At 45.8% G+C, this 22,306-nt stretch overlaps 2 protein-coding genes across 3 annotated transcripts in view; both read right to left on the bottom strand.

Annotated features, from left to right (window-relative positions):
• LOC109323853 (bone morphogenetic protein 2-like) overlaps nucleotides 1-2,463 on the bottom strand; it is an 11,379-nt gene extending 8,916 nt beyond the window's left edge. Inside the window, exon 1 of the mRNA XM_019555522.1 lies at nucleotides 2,431-2,463. Coding sequence (XP_019411067.1) covers nucleotides 2,431-2,463 — 33 coding nt within the window. The remainder of the gene's footprint in view (nucleotides 1-2,430) is intronic.
• Nucleotides 2,464-18,500: 16,037 nt separating this feature from the next.
• ERCC6 (ERCC excision repair 6, chromatin remodeling factor) overlaps nucleotides 18,501-22,306 on the bottom strand; it is a 76,125-nt gene continuing 72,319 nt past the window's right edge. For both annotated transcript variants that reach the window (XM_019555641.1, XM_019555642.1), the window contains 2 exons: nucleotides 21,617-21,680; nucleotides 18,501-20,712 (listed from right to left, as the gene is read on the bottom strand). In XM_019555641.1, the coding sequence (XP_019411186.1) occupies nucleotides 20,278-20,712; nucleotides 21,617-21,680 (499 nt within the window). In that variant the 3' untranslated portion in view covers nucleotides 18,501-20,277. The remainder of the gene's footprint in view (nucleotides 20,713-21,616; nucleotides 21,681-22,306) is intronic.

Below are 22,306 nucleotides of genomic sequence, written 5' to 3'. Positions count from 1 at the left end.
GCGCGCGTGCGGGGGGCGCGGGTCTCCGCGCCCGCCCGGGGCTGCCATCCCGCGGCCTCGCTCTTCCCGAACAAACACCTCCCTGGCTGGGTGAATGTGCGTGCGACCCACGCCCCGGCTCCTATTGCCGAGAATTAAGGACTGTTAAAGGCAGATACAGGCCCTCAATTGGGGGAGGGCCGCCTCCCCTCTCCTGCAAACATCAAACGGGCCCGGCCGCCGCCCTGCCGGGGCCCCCAGGTGGGACTCGCGAGTTCCCGCCTCTGCAGCAGACGCACACTTTGCCCTGGGTAAGTCGTTCCGGAGCCATCAGCTTGGACCGCCCGAAAGACTTGGTCATTGTAAGAGCCGCGGGACCGCCTGGGGATGTGGTGGACCCCATCCCTGGAGGGGCTCCAGGTGAGGTTGGACAGCCACTGGCTGGGGACGATCTGGGCCTAGGGGTGCCTGTGGGGCTTTCCCAGGCTTGCGGCTTTGCTGGGAGGGATTTCCACCCCCCGTGCAGAGAGCTGTTTTAAAGCTGCCCTCAGAGCCATGGCTCCAGCCCAGGCTGGGGACTTGTCTGCCAATGCCCCAGCTGGGCTGTCAACCTGGAGGCTCCTGGCTAGAGGGCCTTCCCTTCCACTCAGGGGCAGACTTATCACTGTATTTGGGGTCGGGAAGAAATTTTCCCCTATGGTCAGACTGGTACAGACTGCAGGGGGTTTTGCCTTCGTCTAGCAGGGGCTGCGGCCCTCTGCCTAGGATCTCTTCAGCACGTATTAACAACTTTTAATTCAGCGGTAGGACTGCCAAGTTGTTGGGTGCCGTGGCCCCTCTGGTTTACCTGTGGCAGATTAGGGAGCTATATCTTGTGTTGTGTCAAGGCTGACTATAGCTTAGCTCCTCAGTTAAATCAGTGGTGCTCAGCCTTTTGGTCCCACAGGCCAAATGAGTAGCCTAGGGCCAGATGGAGCCGCCTGCCAGGATCCAGCCCTAAGGCCTAGCACTGCCCCTTCCCTATCCCACCCACTGTGATTGGGTCCCAGGGGCCTGCTGCCATCCCTCGCACCCTGACTGGGCCCTGGGAGCCTCAAACCACCCACTCCCATTCCTACATATTGGTATTGGGCTCTAGGGGCCTGGGCACCAAACCCTTCCTGCTGGGATTGGGCCCCAGGAGTCCAGAGCCACTCCAGTCTGCCCTGTGTGCCAGGTCTGGGCCCTGGGGGGCTGATGCCACCTCACTCCCCTCCCCCACCCTGGGCTCATGTGCCAGGATTGGACTCCAGGGGGCTGACTTGTTCCCCTTCAAGTCATTGCCCCTTGCTGCTAGATTTGGGTTCCAGGGGCCTAGCACTACACCTGGTTTGTGCCCAGAGGCCCAACAGTGCCTCTGTCTGGCCCTGCACTCTGGGATCGGGTGATCAGTCCGGTGCACAGGGTCCGGGCCTTGCAATGAGTCTGGAAATTTGGCAGCAGGGGATCTATGCCACCAGTTCCCCACCACCAAATTTCCAGACCCATGGGGAGCCCTGTTAGCTGGATGACATCGTGCTGGGCGTGGGATCTGGCTTGCAGATCCCTTCCAGCCAAGGTGCTTCTCTGCGATTCATTCAAACTCTGGGCTTCAGCTGTCCTTCTGGAACATGGAATCCGAGTGCTTTTTGACCCTGGGGTAAGTATTGGAAGAACAAGGGGACTTTAAGGTCATTCTGCCTGGATTTCTGAGGGCTTGCAGGGAACTTGTCTTTAGCAGGTGATGTAATAAATTGGGTATCCTGGATTTTTCTGAGTTGTCAATGATGTGGCTAGCTGCCTATTTGCTTTGGGCTGTGTGAAGGCATGGTGGATGTCCGTGTCTCCTAGGTGCCTATTCATCCGGCCCACATTTTCTTCCTGCAACAGAAGCACTGGTTTCCCTGGTTCCCTTCATCCCAGCCCTTAATTTGTGCTGCCTTGGACCCTCAGTTCTTTCGTGGATTATCCTTCCCCAGGCAATTGCTTCCTTGAGACCATATACTATCCTTTCTCCTAGCTCAAATTCCCTCCATCCTTTCCTGCTGTATGTACAGGAGCATTACAGGCTTCCAGCTACCAGGTACATTGCCTGTCCTGCTCCTGTGTGCCCTCACTCTGCTGCAATCCTGCTCCCTCTGGTTACTGCTAGTGCAGCTTTTTTACGTTTAGTACCTTATTATTAACTATTGAGTCATAGTTGTTTCAAGCTTTCCTGACCTTTAACTCTTGGCTCCCTCTTTTACACAACTCATTTAACATACTGGTTTTGTCCTTGTCTTAGGATCATAGAATTATAGAAACGGAAAGGACCTCTGGAAGTCATCTAGTCCAAAGCCCTACTCAAAGCAGGACCAGCCCCAACTAGATCATTCCAGCCAGGGATTTGTCAAGCCAGGCCTTAAAAACCCCCATGGGTGGAGCTTTCATTACGTCTCTGAGTAGCCTGTTCCAGTGCTTCGCCATCCTCCTCGTGAGAGTTTTTCCCAGTATTCAACCTAAACTTTCCCTCGATGCAACTTGAGACCATTGCTCCTTGTTCTGTCACCTGCCAGCACTGAGAACAGTCTACTCGCAGCCACCTTTGCTTCAACCCCTGGGCTGTGCCTGGTACACTCAGCAACTTGACCACAAGATGCATCCAATCGGCTCAGTCTTAAAGCCCCAACAGGCCAGTCTGCTCTTCCTTCCCTCCTCCCAGCTCCAAGTCCTTCCCCCTGCTGTACATAATACCAGCCAGGTAGAAGATGGAGACAATGTGACCTGAAGCTGAGGTAATGCACCCATCTGTTTTACATCTTCATGGGAGTCAGTGGACTGGCCACAATAGTTAAGTCTGAAGGCTGGAGGCAGGGAGCACAACACCCTGTTCCTCTGTGGAGCAGCACTACCAAGTCTTTTAGAACACAGCGAGCTCTACGCCCCTTCCTGAACGAACACAGAAGGGTTCAGCCTCTGTTCGGTCTCCTAGGACAGATTGGAGACACAAAAGCAGGACTCGGCTGTGCGCACCTAAGCAAATCTTGCTTCTCTGAAAAGAACCTGAGGATCATCAGCATGCATGCTGATGGGATTTCATCTGGAAGCACATGCTGTATTAGGTGGAATCCATGTTTGGCAATGAAGGCTAGCCTTTTTGGCAGATATGCCACAAATTACCCCTGCATCCTCCCCAAGTGCCAATCAAATCCTTTCCCCATACAATCTGCTGCTCTACTTTCTGTTTCTTGTCCTGTGCTCCCTAGCTGATCTGCTACTTTGCTTTCTGCTCCCTGCCCATCTGCTACTGAGCATGTTTACATGTGTGCTTTAATGCAGTGGTTCTCAACCTTTTTTGGACAAGGACCCATTTGTAAACATCAATGGCCAGTCTCGACCCAGTGCCGCTCGCTCCTGGCCCACTGCACTGTGTGGGGCAGAAGGAGGGGCATAGGGGGTCCTAAGCAGCCCCTCACAGGCTGGAACTCTGCCAGCCTACAAGGGAAAAGCTAATTTCCTATGGTTTTCTCCTTTAAGGAGAATCCATTTTTAAAGTTTGTTCTTGACCCTTTCATATATTTTTGTGACCCACTTTTGGGTCACAACTCACAGGTTGAGAAATATTGCTTTAATGCGTAGTAGCCTATTTTACTGCTCATTATGTAAAAAAACCCATGCAATTACATTAATGCACAGTAAAATAGGCTACTGTGCATTAAGCATCACTTGCATTAGGGTAGCATAATGCTCATTTATTTAGTACCTTACCTCGGCGGTACTAAATTTAATCTGCATTAGGAGAAGCACATTAATGCACATGTAGACGCACTCTCTGTGCTGCATATCCCCTCCCTGATCTGCCACATGCCACAGAGAAGTTGCCCATGCCACTTGTGGCACTCATACTGCAGGTTGGCTACCCCTACATTTGGCATGATGGCATCATAGGTCTTTTTCACCTTGTCCCACATGAGCACAAAATTAGCCAGATCAAACCTTACTGGGGTATTCCCTTCCTATGCGTGTAACAGGAATTCAAGGGATCTCTTAGGTTATTAAATCCACTCCTTTGTTATTACAGGCACTGTGTCCTCTAACCCCTTCATGGACTGGACAAGCTTTTACTTGGCCCCTTTGGACTTTCTCTGTGCTCCTCCTTGTTTGTGAATTCTCCCAATATAGCATCACTTATAAATTTAATTAATGTACTTATTGTAGAGAACCACCCGTGACCAGGAGATGATATTTGCATAGTTATGAGGGAGGGATGTATAGGAAGGGAGCTCCCCTACCTAATGTGGAAAGCATGAAACTTCATTAGCTGATGTATGTCAAGTGCTTTGAGATCTGATGAAAGACACTGTTGAAGTGCAGAGTATTATGGGTGGGGGTGTTTGCATAGCTATGGTAGGGGCTGGTCAGAGCAGGAAAGTCCCGTGGAAATATATTTTTCCAATGATACTTAGGCACTTACAGATCTCTGAAGCTCTGGCTCAAGGTGTCAGGAACTTCTCTGAGAAAGGGTTTATATCTCGTCTGTGGATTTCAGTTGGCAAGTTATTAATAAGGTGCTTTTTTGGCATCTAGAGCTACTTTGGCTTGAACACTCCATTGATTTCAATAGGAGTCCTCTGAACTCAGCATCTCGGAAACCCAGATCAAGATACTCTGGAAATATTTCCATTTTAAAACATTTTCATGTGGTTAAGGCATCTCTAACAGCAATGCTGCTACCCATTTCCTTTCATTGCTAATATTTCTAACTTCTCAGGAACAACAACGGACACAAGAGACAGACCTTGTAATGTCCTCCCAGGGATAGATCTAGGATTTTGAAAGTGGTGTGGTGCATCATCATCATATATAATGCAAAACTGATTTTTGCCCAGGTAAAAAAAAAATTCTTTGCTAATATGCTAGGGGCCTAGGGCTCTATTATTCAATTTAAGATTGAAATGAAAACAAATATAATTCTGTTGAATGTGCGTTACTTTGCTATATCATACATATGAACCTACCTAAATTGTGGTGAGAGAAAGGGATTTTTGTGGGCCACTTGTGGTGTACAGAGCTGATTTTGTGGTCTTTTCATGGCGAGTCCTGTCATGAATGATGTGTGGCCCCGGAGGATGGAGGGGCATGGCAACTGCCCACAGATACCACCGGCAACGTTGGTGGTGGGGGAGGGGAGGGGTGGCAAGCAGTGACCTCCACAGGCACTGCTGGCAGCGTCAGTGGTGCTTCTTTCAGGGGGTGCACCGCCAATCTCAGGGTGCACATGCACCTGCATGCACCTCTTATGAATTGCCAGTGAGTCCCATTCCCCCTCCCCCACCACTGCTGACTGGTTGATTGGCCCCAGTGGCTCCACCCCTTACTGCTGATTGGCCAAGAGTAAAAAAATCATGGAATAATTAAAAAATAGCACAGTCTGGAAAATATCAATCAATTACCATATTATTGTATATCTAAGTATTAAACTGAAATATACTGTGAACATTATGAACTGTAACTGATATCACTATAATTTATTATTAGCATTTTACAAAAAGTTTAGTAATACTAAATAATGCTAACCTTGATAGAAACAATCCATGTTAGTTGTTGAATGCTAACATACAGCATCTACCAGCAGTCGCAGCTCCCATCCTTTGTGTCTGGTGTGAACACTTGTCTATACACTGAGGTCATACGTTCTGTGTCTGCTGAACTGGTTGGAATGGTAAGGCAACATTTTGCCAAGTTGTATAAATGGGAAACAGAACCCCAAAACAGTCACAGTCAAAGGCACCCAGCACTTTCTGACAAAGTTCATGTAAGCAGCATGCTCCTTGTCATGTTTTTTCTACCATTCAGGGATTTGTTTTCAATAGCTAAGGGTCAAAACTCAGAAAAGGCACCTGATTGGGGTAAAAAATATGAACACTACTAAAATAAGAGGTTGCTGGTTGTTTAAACCATGGTCCTAGTGACTGCTTGTACTTGTAGTACTGAACTACAACTTCACAGCTATTGCTTGGAACAGTTCTTGTGTTCATGTTGCCAGTTTGAAAGTTGCTGCAGTGCTATGTCTTCGACCTAACTTATCAAATCTATCAGCTTATTGTGTGCTTGGTGCATCGAAGCCTGCTGACTTTCGAACTACATTAACAGCTCCATGAACCAGATCACATTTTCAGCCACAAACTTAACTTTATCTTCAGTGTTGCCCTGTCTTAAAGAGATGACATAATTTAAGCATGCACTGTGTGCCAGGTGTGATTTCAAGCTCCTTGAACACAAATTGCTGGTAGGACTTCATATTCTTTGTATTGTAATGAGCTGCGTTAAACCATGAATTCCACCTTGTAACCACCGACTCTGGTGGAAGTGACACAGTTGTGTCATACGTAGATCCCCACTTGGATTGGCAAGGGACTCTCTATATTGAAGCTTATGGCCTGGATAATGTTTGTATGTTTTGTTTTTTTAAAGAGGAAAAGCAAGCTATTTACATCAGGAAAATGTGCGCGGCAGATGTCACTTACTAAAACAAGGATATATACATTGCAGGTGACATGACTTGTGTTGGGCATCATTCCATGGAGCATGTTAGAGAAAACTTCGCACATATTCACTGTATTATCAGGCTGAGATCTTGTTAAATTCTAAACCGTAGTTTACAACAGCCTTCACTACAGTTTGTGCCATGGTAAATAAAAGAAGACAGATGTGAAGTGAACTGGCTGCGTTTGAAAAGCGGGCAGGTTATGGTCTGTCCAGCTCCCAGGTACAAATAAAATGTGCAGAACATAGTTATCTTGGGCATTTGTTGCTTTGTCTACTACGGGGCGGGCAATTATTTTGGGTGGAGGGCTGCTTACTGAGTTTTGGCAAGCCATCAAGGGCTGCATGACAGGCAGCCAGGTGCAGATAAATATTAACTTTCTAAATTTTTTAGGGGCCCCGCGGACCAGCTAGAATGGCTTAGCAGGCTGCATCCGGCCCACAGGCTGCATTTTGCTCACCCTGGTCTACTACAATTTAAAGCTGATTCATATTGCTAATGTAGATTTCATAGACTGAACATGGGAAGCAGATACTCCTGGTAGATAATCTTGGTGAATATTGTTCACACATGGGAAACCATCAGTATTTGGCACATGTTTGTTCAAGCAGTCCCGTAATTTAGGGTTATCAATTTTCTCCAGAGAAATGTTAGCAATCATGAATGCAGCCTCTCTTCTTGTCAGACTGCTTTCCATGGTTCTTTTAAAAATTGAGGACATAATCACTTATTTCTTGCTTTGACCTTCAGCCTCTGCAGCCTTTCCTTTTGCTTTATATGATATTTGGACTTTAAATGCCAATCAATGATATTTTTCCTCAACACATCCGGAGTCATTTTGCATGATGAAGAGAACAATTTACCACCATCTGCATGCAAGGTTCCTATAGGGAACTGCCTTATAAGATCCTGAACTGAAATGTATTTAGCTTTCTTGGATTTCTTTTCACTCATCTTCAGACTGCGGATTCTGGCTTCTTAAAAGATGGTGCCGAACCCCTTTCACTTTCCTGACTGGTGCCCTCATTGAATCTACATCACAAGCTCAGCCTTTCAGTAGCTCTCTCTCAAACCACATTCTCTATGGCTGCAGGGTTTGCCATGTTTTCTTTGTAGTCTGGCAAGCTTTTATCTTTTTAGGCGATTCTGTGCAAAATTGTGGGATTACAGAAACCGCCACTTCTGCAAAGATCTTGAAAACAGAATTTATATAAGTCCCTAATCATACATCAGGCATTAAAAACACAACACACTAGTAAAAATACTGAAAGATGTTGTTTCTTTAATCCTGTGGTCATTCAAATTAAATGTACATCTCTTTCAGGTTCATAAAACAAAACCAACCTTCTTGAGCATCTTGACAGTACATGTAATGCTACACTGAAAGTTATTTTCACACCTGAGTTAATGTTTTTAGTTAGAGTTAAAACAGTCTGCAGGGCTGAACTGGCATCTAGCAGGAGTCAACTAAAAGCAATCAGAGAGGAGGGGAAAAGGCTGCAATTTGCCTTCATCTCTTTCTGTGCCTGCAATTGTCTGCTATCCTCTCTCCTGTCCAAGTTCCACATCCCCAACTTTAGCAAGTGTAAGATGAGTTTTCTTGCTAGAAAGAAGACTAACTTTCTGCTTCTTGAACAGCCTGCTTAGCTATTTCTCTGGAGATAAGGGGCAGCTTCCACTGTGGCTAGTGTGGACAGAGTAAAGCAAGAATACCACTAATTTTTGTGATTACAGCTGAACAGCCACCTTACTCTGCATTTCAGAGTGGATAGAGGTGGGAGTATCTAAACTAGACTGCAATGGTCTCTTCAGGTGAACAACTCCCTTAGTGGGGAGGTTAAACATGCTTCTCTCTCTGCTTAGAATCTTCTCAACTTAAATTCTCAAGGGTTGAGCATAAATTCACAAAGTCATGGCTGAAGGAACAAGACTGCACCACATGAGCAGGTTAGAATGATGAAGAATACTGACCCTGTTGCCTTTCTTGGAATAGTAATCCTTTAGTGAATTTTGGATGGAGGGGCCACTGAGTTGAGAGGAGTAAATTCAGTATTCGCTTTGAACCAGGGGCAGGGAGAAGAGCATAAATAATTTATGTAGGAGAGAGGTTTTTTGTTTTGTTTTTTACACCATGTCTTCTATATAAGTACCCTTTCCTGAGGAAGCTTTCTCCTAATTTATATGCTGGTTCCTGAGCATACATTTTCTTTAGACTGTTCCCTATTACAGTTCCTCAAGAACTCCTTTTTACCCCTCCATCAGAAAGACACTAGAGGCAGTAATGCAGGCTTCCTGGCACTACGTGGCATTGCTGGAGTGCTGACTCAAGAAAAAATACTTCCTATGGAGCCACTAACGTCACTTCGTGCAGCAGTTAGCTGTTTCCACGGAGGTCTCACATCCAAATAGTGAGACAGCCCAACACTATTTTGCTTCTGGCATGTGATGGATCAGTTCTACAAGAATTTGTTTTGCACCAATAGTTCATTAGTGCCAGCCCTTTTCTGCTACGCCTTCCTTGAAAGAGTTTTGCCTGTGTTTCCCTGTTGTTTTTTCCAAGTCCTGTTTTTAAGACTGTTTGAACAATTTAATTATGACAAACAATCATGCTGTTTTATAACTTTTCCCAACAAGTTGCATCTTATCTTCTGAAAGCTTGCAGTTTTGCTGGATTTGTGATGGTTCCTAGGATGTTTTCTGCTCCTCCAGAAAAGGAGTGTATTTCTTCTTAGAAATATGTAATATTTTTATTACAGCAAGACATTACTTGTTTTCCTGCAGCTTTCAGACTTTGCTTTTTAAATCTTATTCATTTCACAGCACGGGGCTACCTCTGCAGGCTCCTCTATGGCATTTCTGCATAGACAACCAATAGTTTCACACTGCAAAGAGTAGGTTTCTTTTAGGATCAGTCTTAGCAAAAGACATACAAAGGCTTTTTTTTTTTTAACCAAAAACGGTGGCAATAAATTTCTGCCACTCAGTGGGTTCATCTACACATGATGTTACGTCACTGTAGTGCTGCACCACGGCAATGTAGCTCATTGCTATGGCAGGCACAAACTGTGCTGTTGCCACTACATCACTGTAGTGACAAGCTACTTCATTATAGCACATCACTACGACAACGTAGCTGGTCTAAGTAACTGTGCACTGCTGGGACAGTGCAGTAATGGCTTCCTAAAGAAAGTACTAAATGATGGCGCAGTAACAACTGTGCCATGGGCAGCATGTGTAGATGTGCCCAGTGTCAAGTTTACGTAGTTGGTAGGTATGAAAAATAATAGAGTCAACCGATAGAATTATAGACAAATAGGGCTGGAAGGGAGCCCAAGAGGTCATTCATGCAGTCCAACCCCATATCAAGGCAGTATCAATCCCTGACACACAATTCCAGACAAATGTTTGTCTAACCTGCTCTTAAAATCTTACAATGATGGAGATTTTACAGTCTCTCAAGGCAACCTGTTCCAGTGTTTAACCAACCTCATGGTTGGAAAGTTCATCTCAGTATCCACTCTAAATTTCACTTGCTGCAATTTAAGACTGTCCTGTCATCTGTAATCACATAGTCTATCACCACCTTCTTTATAACCACCCTTCAGGTATTTGAAGACTGTTATCAAATGTCCCCTCAGTCTTTTCTTTTCCAGACTAAACAATCCCAGTTCTTCTTGGGAATAGTTGAATCCAAGGCTGCTCTTGCCCCCCTGAAGCAGCCAGGGGAGCTCCAGGCTCCCCCGGTGCCAGACCTGGGCCAGAAGGGGGCACAGGGGTCAAGCCTGGGCTTAGGGGGGGGGGCGTGGGGGAGAGAGAAGGGGCAGGAGGTACAGGGGGCAGCTCCCAGCTATATGGAACTTAGGATCACAGCCCAAGTTGGCAGTGCTGGCTTGGGGCAATAACCCGTGGCCAGGTGGTAGCAGTTTCCTGAGCATTCCCCCTCATGTTGCTTGCTGAGGGGATGGGGAAGCTCAGTGTCCCCAGAGTGCTGAGCCAGGCACAGAGACCTTCCCCATCCCATCAGCTTTGTCACTGCCCATACAGGACATGCCCCATTTGGCTCCTGCTCCCTGCCTGTGCCTGCGGGGGGAGCTGGGAGCAAATCAGTGCCAGAACTGGGGGGAGCTGTGGGGCCCCAGGCTTGTGGGTATGCTCCAGGAAGGGGGTTGGCTGGATGTGAGGCACCCCTGGGGAGGCACTCATAGCTTGGTAGGTGGTTGGGCGCAGTGAGGTGGGTGGCTCAGCACATAAGCCTCCCCCTATTGGCCCACCACAGTGCCCACCCCTGGCGCTGCACGATTGGGTGTGAGGCCAATCAGCAGCCTGCAAAGCCATGGCAATACGTGCCCAAGCAGGGTGGTGGTGACTGCTGCCATGTGTGAGCCCCTGTCACTTGGCCCCCTGTACCCAGCACCGCTGTTATGCACACCCCTGGGAGGGCATGTGTCCCAGGATCAGCATGTGGGGCAGGGCAGGCTGGACCAGGTGCTGGGACAAGTGGAGGCTTGGGGTGATGGGGCCCCACTTCTCCACTCTGCTTGTCCCACCACCCTGCCTGTTGGGTGGGGGGGGGCACTCAACCCAGCCTGTGCCCTGCTTCCCCCCTCACAGCAGGGGCCTTGATCTGCTCTCCCCCCACCATGGCCCATTCCTTTTCCCCTCCCAGACTTACCTGTTGGGAGGGAGGGGTGCATGCACACATGTGCACTCACCTTCCCCAAATAATTTTTTCTCCTTCCACCTATGCAGTCCCTGCCCCAGCCCCTCCCTAACCATGGGGGTCTCAATCTGCCCCCCCATGCCATTAAAAATAAGAAGAAAATATAAGGGGGTACATAAGCTGAAACCGAGACTGAAGGGGTTAAAAAAGGTTTAAAACCCCTGGCCTAGGGTGATTAGGAGCAAACTGCTCATGGTCAGCATCTACATGTGCACTACAGTGCAGTAGCTAATGCACTGTTAATCTAGTACCTGTATTTCTTAGTACTAGCAAACTGTGCATTCATTTAATTTACTGCGGAGTAAGTCTCATGCACATGTATAAAGTGAAACTTAATTGTGCATTAGTTTAGTCTAATATGCAGTAAAATATCTCATGTAGACATGGCCAGCATGAGCTGGATGGTAGAATAAAGAAAGAGACCAATATCTCCTTTCATCAAGCTTTATGAAAGCACATTTCAAACTGTAGAGTCCAATTATCAACCCCACAAGCCATCATCTGAAAAAACTGCAAGAGAAAAACTTCTCATTCACTTCAGCTGAGTTGTAACCAGTACCAGGTAGTGTTACTATCACTTCCTGCATCTTGCATGCTACATAATGCTTATAGCCAAGGAACCTGGATGTAAAAAAAAAGTCCAGGCTCTCTTCTGATTGAACAGATTTGTTAGTTCAGACACTAGCAGATTCAAATCTCACTATGTATCCACAAGGAGGGATACAGCACCACACTTCATTAACTGCTAACATTTTTGAGATGCATGTTTTTTTCCATAGATAACACCTATTTACATCTATTTGGAAATGCAGATGGACTGTTGTCAGTAATAGACATATTTATCATCACATCCTATTCAGAAGAGGTGTAGCATATACACAGTTTTAGATGGAATCTTTTTTTTTTTTCCTTCCAGGGCATAATATAACTTTCAGAACAAAGGACATAACATGTTGTGCAGCTAATCCAGTTTAGTTTATGCAAAAGGCACAGTAGAGGCAAAATACTGATGTGGATCAAATCATCATATTAAAAGCAGGCATAAATCTCTACTTCTTTTTAAAAATGTATAGTTTAAACTAGAAGGGAAAATTATGATTTAATCTGATCTCCCACAGAATGCAAGGGAGAGGATTTAACCCAATAAATCCAGTCCATATCACCATAATTCCCTACAGAAAAATCAGGATTTGTAGGAGTTTCCCCCCTTTCTTCACATAATGTTCCTACTGTTTGCTTTTTGGATAGGTAGATCACAAATGATGATTGCACATTAAATTTAGGCTTGATCTACACTATAAAGTTTTGCTGGAAGAGCTCTGTTAGCTAGGGGATGAAAGGTCATTTGTTTGAGCTGATGGAGCTCTGCAGCAAGAAGGCTTCTGCCATCAGAACCTCTGTGGTAAGGGAAAGCAGTTTAGCAAAGTTGGCAGACACCGACTGCCCTGCAGCTGCTATATATTGCATCTTCACTAGGAGGCATTGCTACCACAGTTCTGTCAGCAAAACTGTGGTGGTAGCAGCTTTGTAAAGTACACAAACCTTAGGAGGACAAGGTGGGTTGGACCCAATTTGTAATACTGTTCTAGAAATTATATTTTAGTACTGTAGTAGCTCTTTGTGCAAATGTGTTTTTAGTTAATATATCCTATTGGAATGGTTTTTGTCAGTAAGATAGTTTTATATATTTCTCTTAACACATGATCCTGTTAAATTGTGACAATTATTTGCATTTTCTGCTCACGAAAACACATGTGGATTAACTCTTAGAACCAACGTAGTTTTGGAAAAATATAAAGGCCACTCTGCATAAGGAGTACTTTGAAACAAAGACTGCATATACACATTCAAATAATCTGGGAGAATTCTCCCAGGTTTGTTCTACTAGAAAAACTTACCCAGAACTGTGTACACAGACATTTGAATATGCAGGCCTTGAGAGCTTGCAGTGCTGACACTGTGCAACCAGGGCTAGGGAACCGGCTAGACTCTGCTACCGGGGAGGGAGGAGGACCCTGTGAACACATTTCTCAGTAGTCTGCCTGGCAATAAATGGCAGCATTGCATAGGGCAGCCCTGATTGGCTGACCCAAACTGGCTATGGTCAGCCTGTATTTCCTTGCAGCATAATGTGGGGATTGTGGAAGGAGTGTGCTCTGCTCCTTGCTGGAGTAGCAGAGTCTAACCAGTGACATACTATCTCCCTGGGAGGAGGAAGGGAGATGCTGGAGGACTATGTGCTCTTCTGAGAGAAGCCACAGCATGTACAGACATTCACTCTCCCAGGAGAACTGTCCTAGGAGTGATTCAACCCTGGTTGTTCCCAGGTTATTTTTCTCTTGGAATGGGTAGTTTTACTCTGGGAGAGAAAGCCTGAACATCTCTACACTCATGGGTTCTCCGGGGGAGGCAGCAACTCCCCCAGGACAAACTAAATGTCTATGTGCCTGGCCAAAGCCTTGGTATGCCCACATCTTGAATACTGTGTGCAGTTCTGGTCTCCACATCTCACAAATAAAGTAGTAGAATTAGAAAAGGTCCACAAAAGGACAACAAAAGTGAGTAGGGATATGGAGCAGTTGTCATACCCAGAGAATCTAAAAAGGGTAAGACTCTTCCTTTTGAAAAGAAGGCTGAGGGTAGATATAGTAAAAGTCTAACATGATCATGAAGGATGTGGACAAAGTGAATAGACAGCAGTTATTCACCAAGTCCCAGGATACTTGGATGGGATGATGTAGTTGGGGACAGTCCTGCTTTGAGCAGGGGTTTGGACTAGATGACCTCCCAAGGTCCCTTCCAACCCTAATTTTCTATGATTCTATACTAGAACTACGGGGCACCAACTGAAAATAGGATACAGGTATAAAACTGACAAATCCTTTTTTACACAGCGTGTAGTTAGCTTGTGGAACTACAAGAGGTTGTAGAGGCAGATGACCAGGTTCAGAAAGAGACTAGACAAATACGTGGATGGTAGATCTATTAATAGCTGTTATTAAATAGAACAGTCAGAGATATATCCTCTGGCATCTCTAAACCAATGATGGTGGATGCCAAGAAGGGTAATGAAAAGGGGTCCTTGTTTTCCCTGATAAAAAAATAAAATCACAAATTCTCTGCTAAACCCCCAAAATCCAAGATTAAAATTAAAGCCCCCCCCCACCACCACAGCCCCTGCTCCCTCAGCCCTGCCAGAAGGACCCCCAGCTGCCAGAGGTATGGACCCAGGTCCATGGCCCCCTGCCTCCACTTCCCTCTGCTGTGGGCTTGGACGGCTCCCCGCCACTGTGTGCACTCCCAGGGGGCAGGGAGGACCTGTGCCCCCCAGATCTGCACCCAAGGCAGGCGCAGGCTGAGGTTGCTGCCTAGTTGGGAGGGGCTTGGGGCCCAAGGCTGCAATGCGCAGCTGCAGGGCCCCAGCAGGAAGCAGGATGGGGTCATGGGTGGCTCATCCGGGAGAGGGCCAGTTCCCTGCTGCGGTGTGCACTCCCAGGGGGCAGGAGAGACCCATGCCTCCCAGATTTGTACCCGGGGCAGGCACAGGCTGCAGGCCCAAGGTCCTGCCCTGCTTCCTTCCCCTGGGGCCTCCCCAGCCCAGCGGCATGACCTAGTGCAGCTGGGGACAGTGGGGCAGTGCAGGGATTCTTCACCGCTGCAAGCTTCCTCCCCCTGCTGCCCTGGTGATGTTCCTCCAGCACCTGCTGGTTTGTGAGGCGCAGTCCCGTGTGCAGGAAGTGTGTTGCTGGGGCAGCAGGGGGGACAAGCAGTGGCGAGGCGGTTTTCTAAAGCAGCTTCTCAGCTCCCTGCCACGCTGGGTGAAGGCAGCAGGGAACAGCATGCCCCCTGCTTGCTGCTGTTCCCTGCTGCCCTGCTTTCCTCCCCTGTGACCTGGCGCAGAAAACCTCCTCACTGTCGCTGCCCCTGCCCAGGTGATGCACCTCCTGTGCGCAGGGCTGCATTGAGGGCAGTGGCAAGCACTGGAGGCATGTTGCCAGGGCAGCGGGGTGGGGGCGGGGAGAAGGGGGAAGAGGAGGTAAGTGCGGAAGGGGGAAGAGGAGGTAAGTGCATGTCAGCGAGGAATCTCCACACCACCCAGCTGTCCCCAGCTGTACTGGGTCATGCCCATCAGGGTGGGGAGGCTCTGGAGGAGGGAAGCAGAATGGGAGCTCAAGCCTACAGCCTGTACCTGCCCTCAGTACAGATCTGGGGGGCGCGGGTCTCCCCTGCCCCCTGGGAGTGCACGTGCCAGTGGCCCTTCCCCTCCGCATCACGAGCCACCTGTGGCCCCATCCTGCTCCCTGCTGGGGCCCTGTAGTTATACATTTCATCCCTGGGCCCCAAACCCCACCTGCCCGTGGCCCCAGCCCTGCCCAGCTCCCTCCCTACAGGAGCCTCAATCCCCCTTTCCCCCACCCCACTTACCTATTAGAGCTTCTCTGCAGACTGCTTGGAGCCACATGCATGTCTATGGATGTGGCACCCCTGTCTTTCTGCTTTCCTCACACTCCCTCCTAGCCTGCAGGAAGCTCATTGCAAAACGGCAAAATCCGTGGGTTTCTCTGTTAAAATCCGTGGGTTTCTCTGGTAAAATGAGAAATACGCATTTGCCTCTGGTAAAAGGCAAAATCCATGGTTTACTCCTTTTTTCCATGGGAAATGGAAAACCTGGATCCCTGGTAATGAACACAAAATCGCTATAGATCAGTGGTGCTCAACCTTCAAGTCAACCAACTTGCCAGGCTACCCATTGATGCAAAAATTTGTCAGCAGTGGTAGCAGCCTCAGTTGCTGCTTCCCTGACACTGAATTTGTCGACCCGTGGGGAGCCTTGCAGGCTAGATAATATGGTCCTGTGCATGGGCAGTGCCAGATCTGGGTGCATGGAATCAGACCAGCACACAGGGTCACACAAATAGACCAAGCCTATGTACCACCCACACATGCGATTCTGTCTGTGAATTGGCCTTGTGCCACTTACGTGGTGCTCAGGGCCAGACAGTTGGGCACTACTGCCCTACATATATCCTGTTCAGTGTTCTCTCTCTAAAGTATAGCTTGTTGCCAAAGATACTGGGCTAGATGGACCACTGCTCTGACTCAATGTGGCATTTATGTTCTTGAACTGAAAATGTGGGTATATGCTGAATTTTTCTAAGGATGTAAATTGACATTGTATTTGTCCTGGGATCCTACAAACATGCAAATCTGTTGTTCCATTTCAAGTCCCTCTGAAGTTTGTGGGATAAAATATGCTATTGCTTTTTTCTGGAAGATGGACATGAGTGGATTATTGTGAGTCATTCCTGGGATAGGCTGGCCAGGCTGCGTACTCTTGCTCACCACTTACTGGCAGAGGTGCAGCAATACAATTTGGAAGGTTAATATCTATTGAGCCATGTGTATTTTGACCCCTGCACAACCCTGTCTCAAAAGAGACATTTATGTACACAGCCTACGTACATTTAGATCTCCAAGCCACATTTTGAAAAGAGACTTAGGAATGTAAGTGCTTATCTATGCATGGTATTATTCTGGAATAGGCCACTCCAGAATAACTCTATGTACGGAAGAGATGGTTTTGAATGTACATTAAGCTAAATCAGGCAAGGCTATCCAACTCTGACACACCCAGGGCTTGCACATGGTGCTGGTGTGCAGCCCTTGGGCCACAAAAGGCAGGGCCACATACTGAGGGGTGGCCACCTCTGCAGGATTCCCTGCACTGTACTAGTGCCATGTAGCCCACTGCCTGCAACATGCAGCGCCTCCCTGCCCTCCAGCATGAGCTATGCTGGCAACATATAGCCCTTTCCCTGAGCTAAATCAAAAGAATCCAAACTCTTATTCTGGAATAAGAATTCACACAAATGAGGTTATTTCATAATAGGTATATTCCCCTTTATATTTGCCCCCTTCCTTATTCCAGAATGAATATCATGTCTGAATAAACCCTTTTAGTCCTGCAGACTTTCATTTTAGATTCCTAAGGCCCCCTTTACACATGCAGGTAAAAGCATGATAGGATCCAACATACGACCTACATGATTGTGCCTCCTGCTGTGATGTGCATGGCAGGAGGCATGACTGCAGCATCAAGCATAAGATCCTCTCATGCCTTATTGCTGGAACAGGGAGATCCCAAGATTGCCATCCTGGACTCCCCTTGCACCAGCAAATAGCAAATTCTTGCAGCTGACAGGACTCTCAGCCTCACCTGTGCCCTAAATGCAGCCAGGGCTGTGAGTCCCATCAGCTAATGGGACTCTTAACCCCAGCAACTGTGGAGTCCCCACCCCCCATGGGTGGGAGATCGCAGTTGCTGCGAATTCCCAGCCGTGGGTGTGTGGAGCCCCACAGGGCTGGGAAATTGCAGGTTCACCTTATGGTTGGCAGGACCCAGAGTCCCACAGCTGCCAGGCAGTGCAGGGGCTTAGAGTCTCCTCAGCTGCTGGACTTCCGGTCTCAGATGGGCAGGATGCACCCCTGTGGCTGAGAGCCCCATCACCTTACTGGGTCCCCACCTGCAGGGGAAACCCTGCTACACATGCAAATTAAAGCTGGATAGCAACCAGCTATGAAGTTAGTACACATATGTGAGGTCTATCTTTATAGCTGGTTTGAACTTGTTACGGTGCGATAAGTACTCTGCATGTGTAGCTGGTCTTAGTATAATTGCACAATTAACCCATTAATTGCACAATAGCTGTAACATGGAGAGGTGGGTTTAGTGCCTAAAGTTACTTTCAAAATTGAACTTCTCTTCATTTTACAGAATGACAGAAAAGTAGTGCTTGAGAAGGACCTCAAGAGGTGATCTAGTACTACCTCTGATCGAGGCAGGATCATCCCTGTCTAAACCATCTAAGACAAATATTTATCTATCTTGCTCTTAAACTTCTACAACCTCTCGAGGAAGGCTGTACCAGTGCTTAACCCATCTAATAATGAGAAAGTTCTTCCTAATATTCCATGTAAAGTTCCCTTTTTGCAATTTAAGAATGTTGTTCCTTATTCTGTCCCCTTGGCCAAAATGGACAGGACAGTGTTTCAGAAAATGCTTATTCAATCTTTAAAAATCCTCCTTAAATTAACGGTTAGAAAGAAACTTAGAATGCTAGGATTTTTCACTTTCAATTGACATGAAAAACCATTACAATTCTTAATCTGAATTAAGCACAACATAAGTTCAGGCTTGAAAAGATAACCTAACAGCAAAAAAAAAAGACTGGAGATAAAGCACTCTTCTAAGAGGTGTTTGTTTCATTCTATTGACATTTTATTAAGCTTATAAAGGCTGAAGAGTTAAAGTTATGTACAGGTCCATGTTCATCAAAAAAAAAAAAGTCAAATGAGATGAGAAAACTACAGACTTCTACTTTTTTTAGAAGAGGAACTATGCCTTAAAGACTGAAAGTATTTGAATTAGGGCACCTGAATTCTGATATTTAGAAGTCACATTCACATTTTTGCTGTAGTCAAGAAGTTTACATTTCATTTCTGGACTGTTCCAAACAAAAAATGACTTTTTTAAAACTTCTTCCAGGTAAAATGTAAGCAGAAGACTTGGAAAAAGCTCAAGGGCTATTTTTCTGCTTGTTCCAGAGCAAGAAAAGAACTTTTTATTCTTACTTCACCACTCACCCTTACACTTTGCTTGTTCTTGTATTTTATTGGGAAACTGAATAGAAATTGCCTATTGTTAATACATGGAAACAAAGCTCTAAAGCTGATCAGCTTTGGTACAGCGACAGGGAGAAGGAAGTCACTGGTGGCATGTGGCCATTTTTTGTTTAATTTATACATTAAACTTCCCACTGCTGCTGCAAGGATCTTACAAAATGGCATTCTTGCAAGTTTTCCACTAAGATTTTTCTGTCTAGCCCACTGGCATTTTGAGAACAGATGCAAGCAGGCACTGCCCAGTATAAAAGTTAGCTTTACTACAATTAGTACATTTTTTTTTTAAACCTCAAATTCATTTATTGCTGGCCTAGCAGCCATGGAGACTTAAGATTTCTTCTTATCTACAGAACAGGAACAATATGACACTCAAAATATTCCTCAACCTTTACCTGTAATGATTGTACCTACAGGCATAATGATTAATGATAGCACGACCTCCATAGCCAATTCACTTCTTAGACTTTCTTGAGACTGAAAACAGGTAAACAATTAGTGCCAAGTGTGGCAAGTTTTTATGTTAATGGAAACAAGAGCCACAATATACCAACATGAACCAAACTTCATTACCAGACAGGCTTTTCACTAACATCTTAATTGACTTCTATGTTAGTAAGTATTATAGCAGTTAAATGTGAGGGGGCTGAGGCTGGATTTGAATGGATAAAAGGGTTCTTTTATAACCCATTACCAGTCTCTCCCAAGTCATGCAGATGCTCTGCCAGGCTCTCTATTATTGCAATTAAACTTTTATGGCAGTAAGTTTTTCCCCAGGTTAATTACTGATACATGTCAAATTTCATACATTAATTGCTTCTGATTTTGCCAGCACACCCCAACAAGCAAATCCCCTTATTCCCTTACAGTGATTTCTTGATATCAGTATAAAGAAATTACCTTCACATACTACCTTACCCATTCATTATTAATATCTGTTTGGCAGCATGCTGTGTCTCCATATGACCATTCAAGTAATGTACAGAATATAAAAGACAGAATAACTCATTGAATCTCACATAAATTGGCTAAAATATGACAACATCCATGGTTCTTACTGCAATAAGAACTTAGCGTGGTCCCCAGTGCATTTATATTCAGATTCTTTGAAAATAAAGATGCTGCTTTTTGTATTGTTTTAACTGTGAGGTAGGTAACACTTTCATATAAATAGTATAAAGAAGAAATCTGTCATTATGCCTCTTCACTAAGGCAGATTTTTAAGTGTGGCACCATGCTGTGCAAGTTAGCAATTAAAATATTAAACACAATAAAATCCCCCCTTTTAAAAGATAAATAAAAAATCCTTGGAAACCGTCTTGGTTTACGCACAGGTGGACCCCTGACCAAAGAGTCAGCGGAATTCTGGCTTTAATTTCCAAATACCTTCACCATTTGGACTTCTGTGGAAAATACAAAGATTTCTCAGAAGTTCTCGAAAGACACAAGACTGTGCTGACGATAACTTGGACTCAAATGCCTCCAGTATCTCCTGAGTACTGGCCTGTCCATCTACACAAGCCTGGAATGCAATAAAGTTTCGAACATCCACTAGCAAGTCATCATGCTCTGTTGAGGCTGGAAGAGGAGCAGAAGCTTGCTGATGATTCTCAATGCCTTCGTTCTCTGTCCTCTGAGGTAATATAAGGTGGTTCCTAGCCCTCATCTTAGCTAACAAAGATGATGAATCTAGTACACTGGATGATGACTCTCCTGCTTCCGTTTTCCCATCAAAATGCATGCTGGAAACGCTCTTCTTCATATTCTCTTTCTTTATATTATCAACCTCCTGCAAAGAAACACAGTTTGGAAAAAGATGGATTTTGAAATTCACTCAACTTTCTTAATTAAATCTCCCTGCCATGTAAATTAAAAAAAACTAACAAAAAATTGTAGAAGACAGCTACATCAAGTAATACACACCAGAATCAATACGGTGTTATCTTAGCTCAATTCTGTATTTCACTAACTAGGAAACTACAAAGATCTCTGGGTCTCAAATGAAAGTAAACAGAACACGATGAATCCAAGGGCCTTGCTACATATTCAAACTAGTGCTGGCTGGAAACCAGCTATAAAAGTTGTTACACACTTTCAAGCACTAATTTATAGCTGGTTGGCTCTTTTTATAGCTGGATAGTCATTTTTATCATGTAATAATTATTTTGCATGTATGGTTAGTTTGAATTTATTGTGTGATTCACCAGTTAACCGTATAATATATGTAACGTAGTAAGGGCCCAAGACAATTTCATCTCAATTAGATTTGTTACGATGCTACATTTTTGGGGGGTGGGGAGGAAATTATTTAGGCATACTTGAAGACTTTTCAAACTTATCGGAATTCTGCATAAGACCGGGGTGGCCAACCTGTGTGTGGCAAATAGCAGATCAGGGAGGGGGCAGGCAGCACAGTGGCAAAAAGAGGCAGCAGATATCAAAAAAGGTAAATAAGGCAGGAAACAAAAGGCAGGCAGCAGCAAGCAGAGCAGTAGACTGGATGGGGGAAGGGGATTGAAGTGGCACTTAGGGAGGGTGTTGGGCTTAATGTGTAGCATGCTTACCAAAAAATTTGGCTGTCACTGATACTGAATAATGACAACTGTTTCCGAGACATACATTCTGAAGAGCTAGAGCTAAGAGGTTTTACTTACATCAGTTACTGAAAGTAAGGTTCTCAGGTGTGTACCTACCTTGCATTTTTTTCCAGGAGATGGGTCTCGTAGCATAGGATTTTTCTTTTGGCCAAACCTACTCCTAAAAAAACAAGCAAAAATTCATTATGACAGAGGTATCTATAACATGCAGCTTGCCAGTGCAACCTCAGTGGCTTGCCATAATTCTTTATGAAAATATTATGTTAAACAAAAAAGAATTTGAAAAGCAAAACAGCAAGTTCTCCATCTTCCCCACACAATGATTCATTCATCTGTGTATGAGACTTCACGTGCACTATTGAGCTTAGAAATGTGCTGACAGCATATAGCTGATCAGAGCAGTTCCCACAAGTGAGGGCCCTGCAGTGGAAAGTGCACTTTAAGTGGCACTAAGAGTTTGAGTTGTATAACCCTGCATTACAAAATCCCCCTAAAAAGGCATAACAAAGCTTTTGCTTTTATTACTGTTATAGGGGTTCTAAGAACCTTCCCTGAATACTACGGATCCTGTCACTTCAGGCATTGGGGGGAAGCTGGCTTGGGGCTTCCCCCCACCGGAAGGCAGTGTGGGGTGCGGCAGCAGTGATGGCGGTGCAGTGGTGGCCGCTGTCCCATGTGCAAGGGCCTCCCCCCCCGCTGCTTTTGTGCCACTTGCCTGCAGGGCCGTGCAGCTGGCTGTGGCAGGGCAGCATGGGGCACGGCTGCGCCGGGGTGGGGGGGCCCTTG

The sequence above is a fragment of the Crocodylus porosus genome, unplaced genomic scaffold (genome assembly GCF_001723895.1).
Source record: "Crocodylus porosus isolate Cpor-Errol unplaced genomic scaffold, CroPor_comp1, whole genome shotgun sequence".
In the NCBI taxonomy this organism is placed as follows: domain Eukaryota; kingdom Metazoa; phylum Chordata; order Crocodylia; family Crocodylidae; genus Crocodylus; species Crocodylus porosus.
The sequence above is the reverse complement of the archived record's forward strand: the minus strand, read 5'-3'. Positions and strand labels throughout refer to the sequence as shown.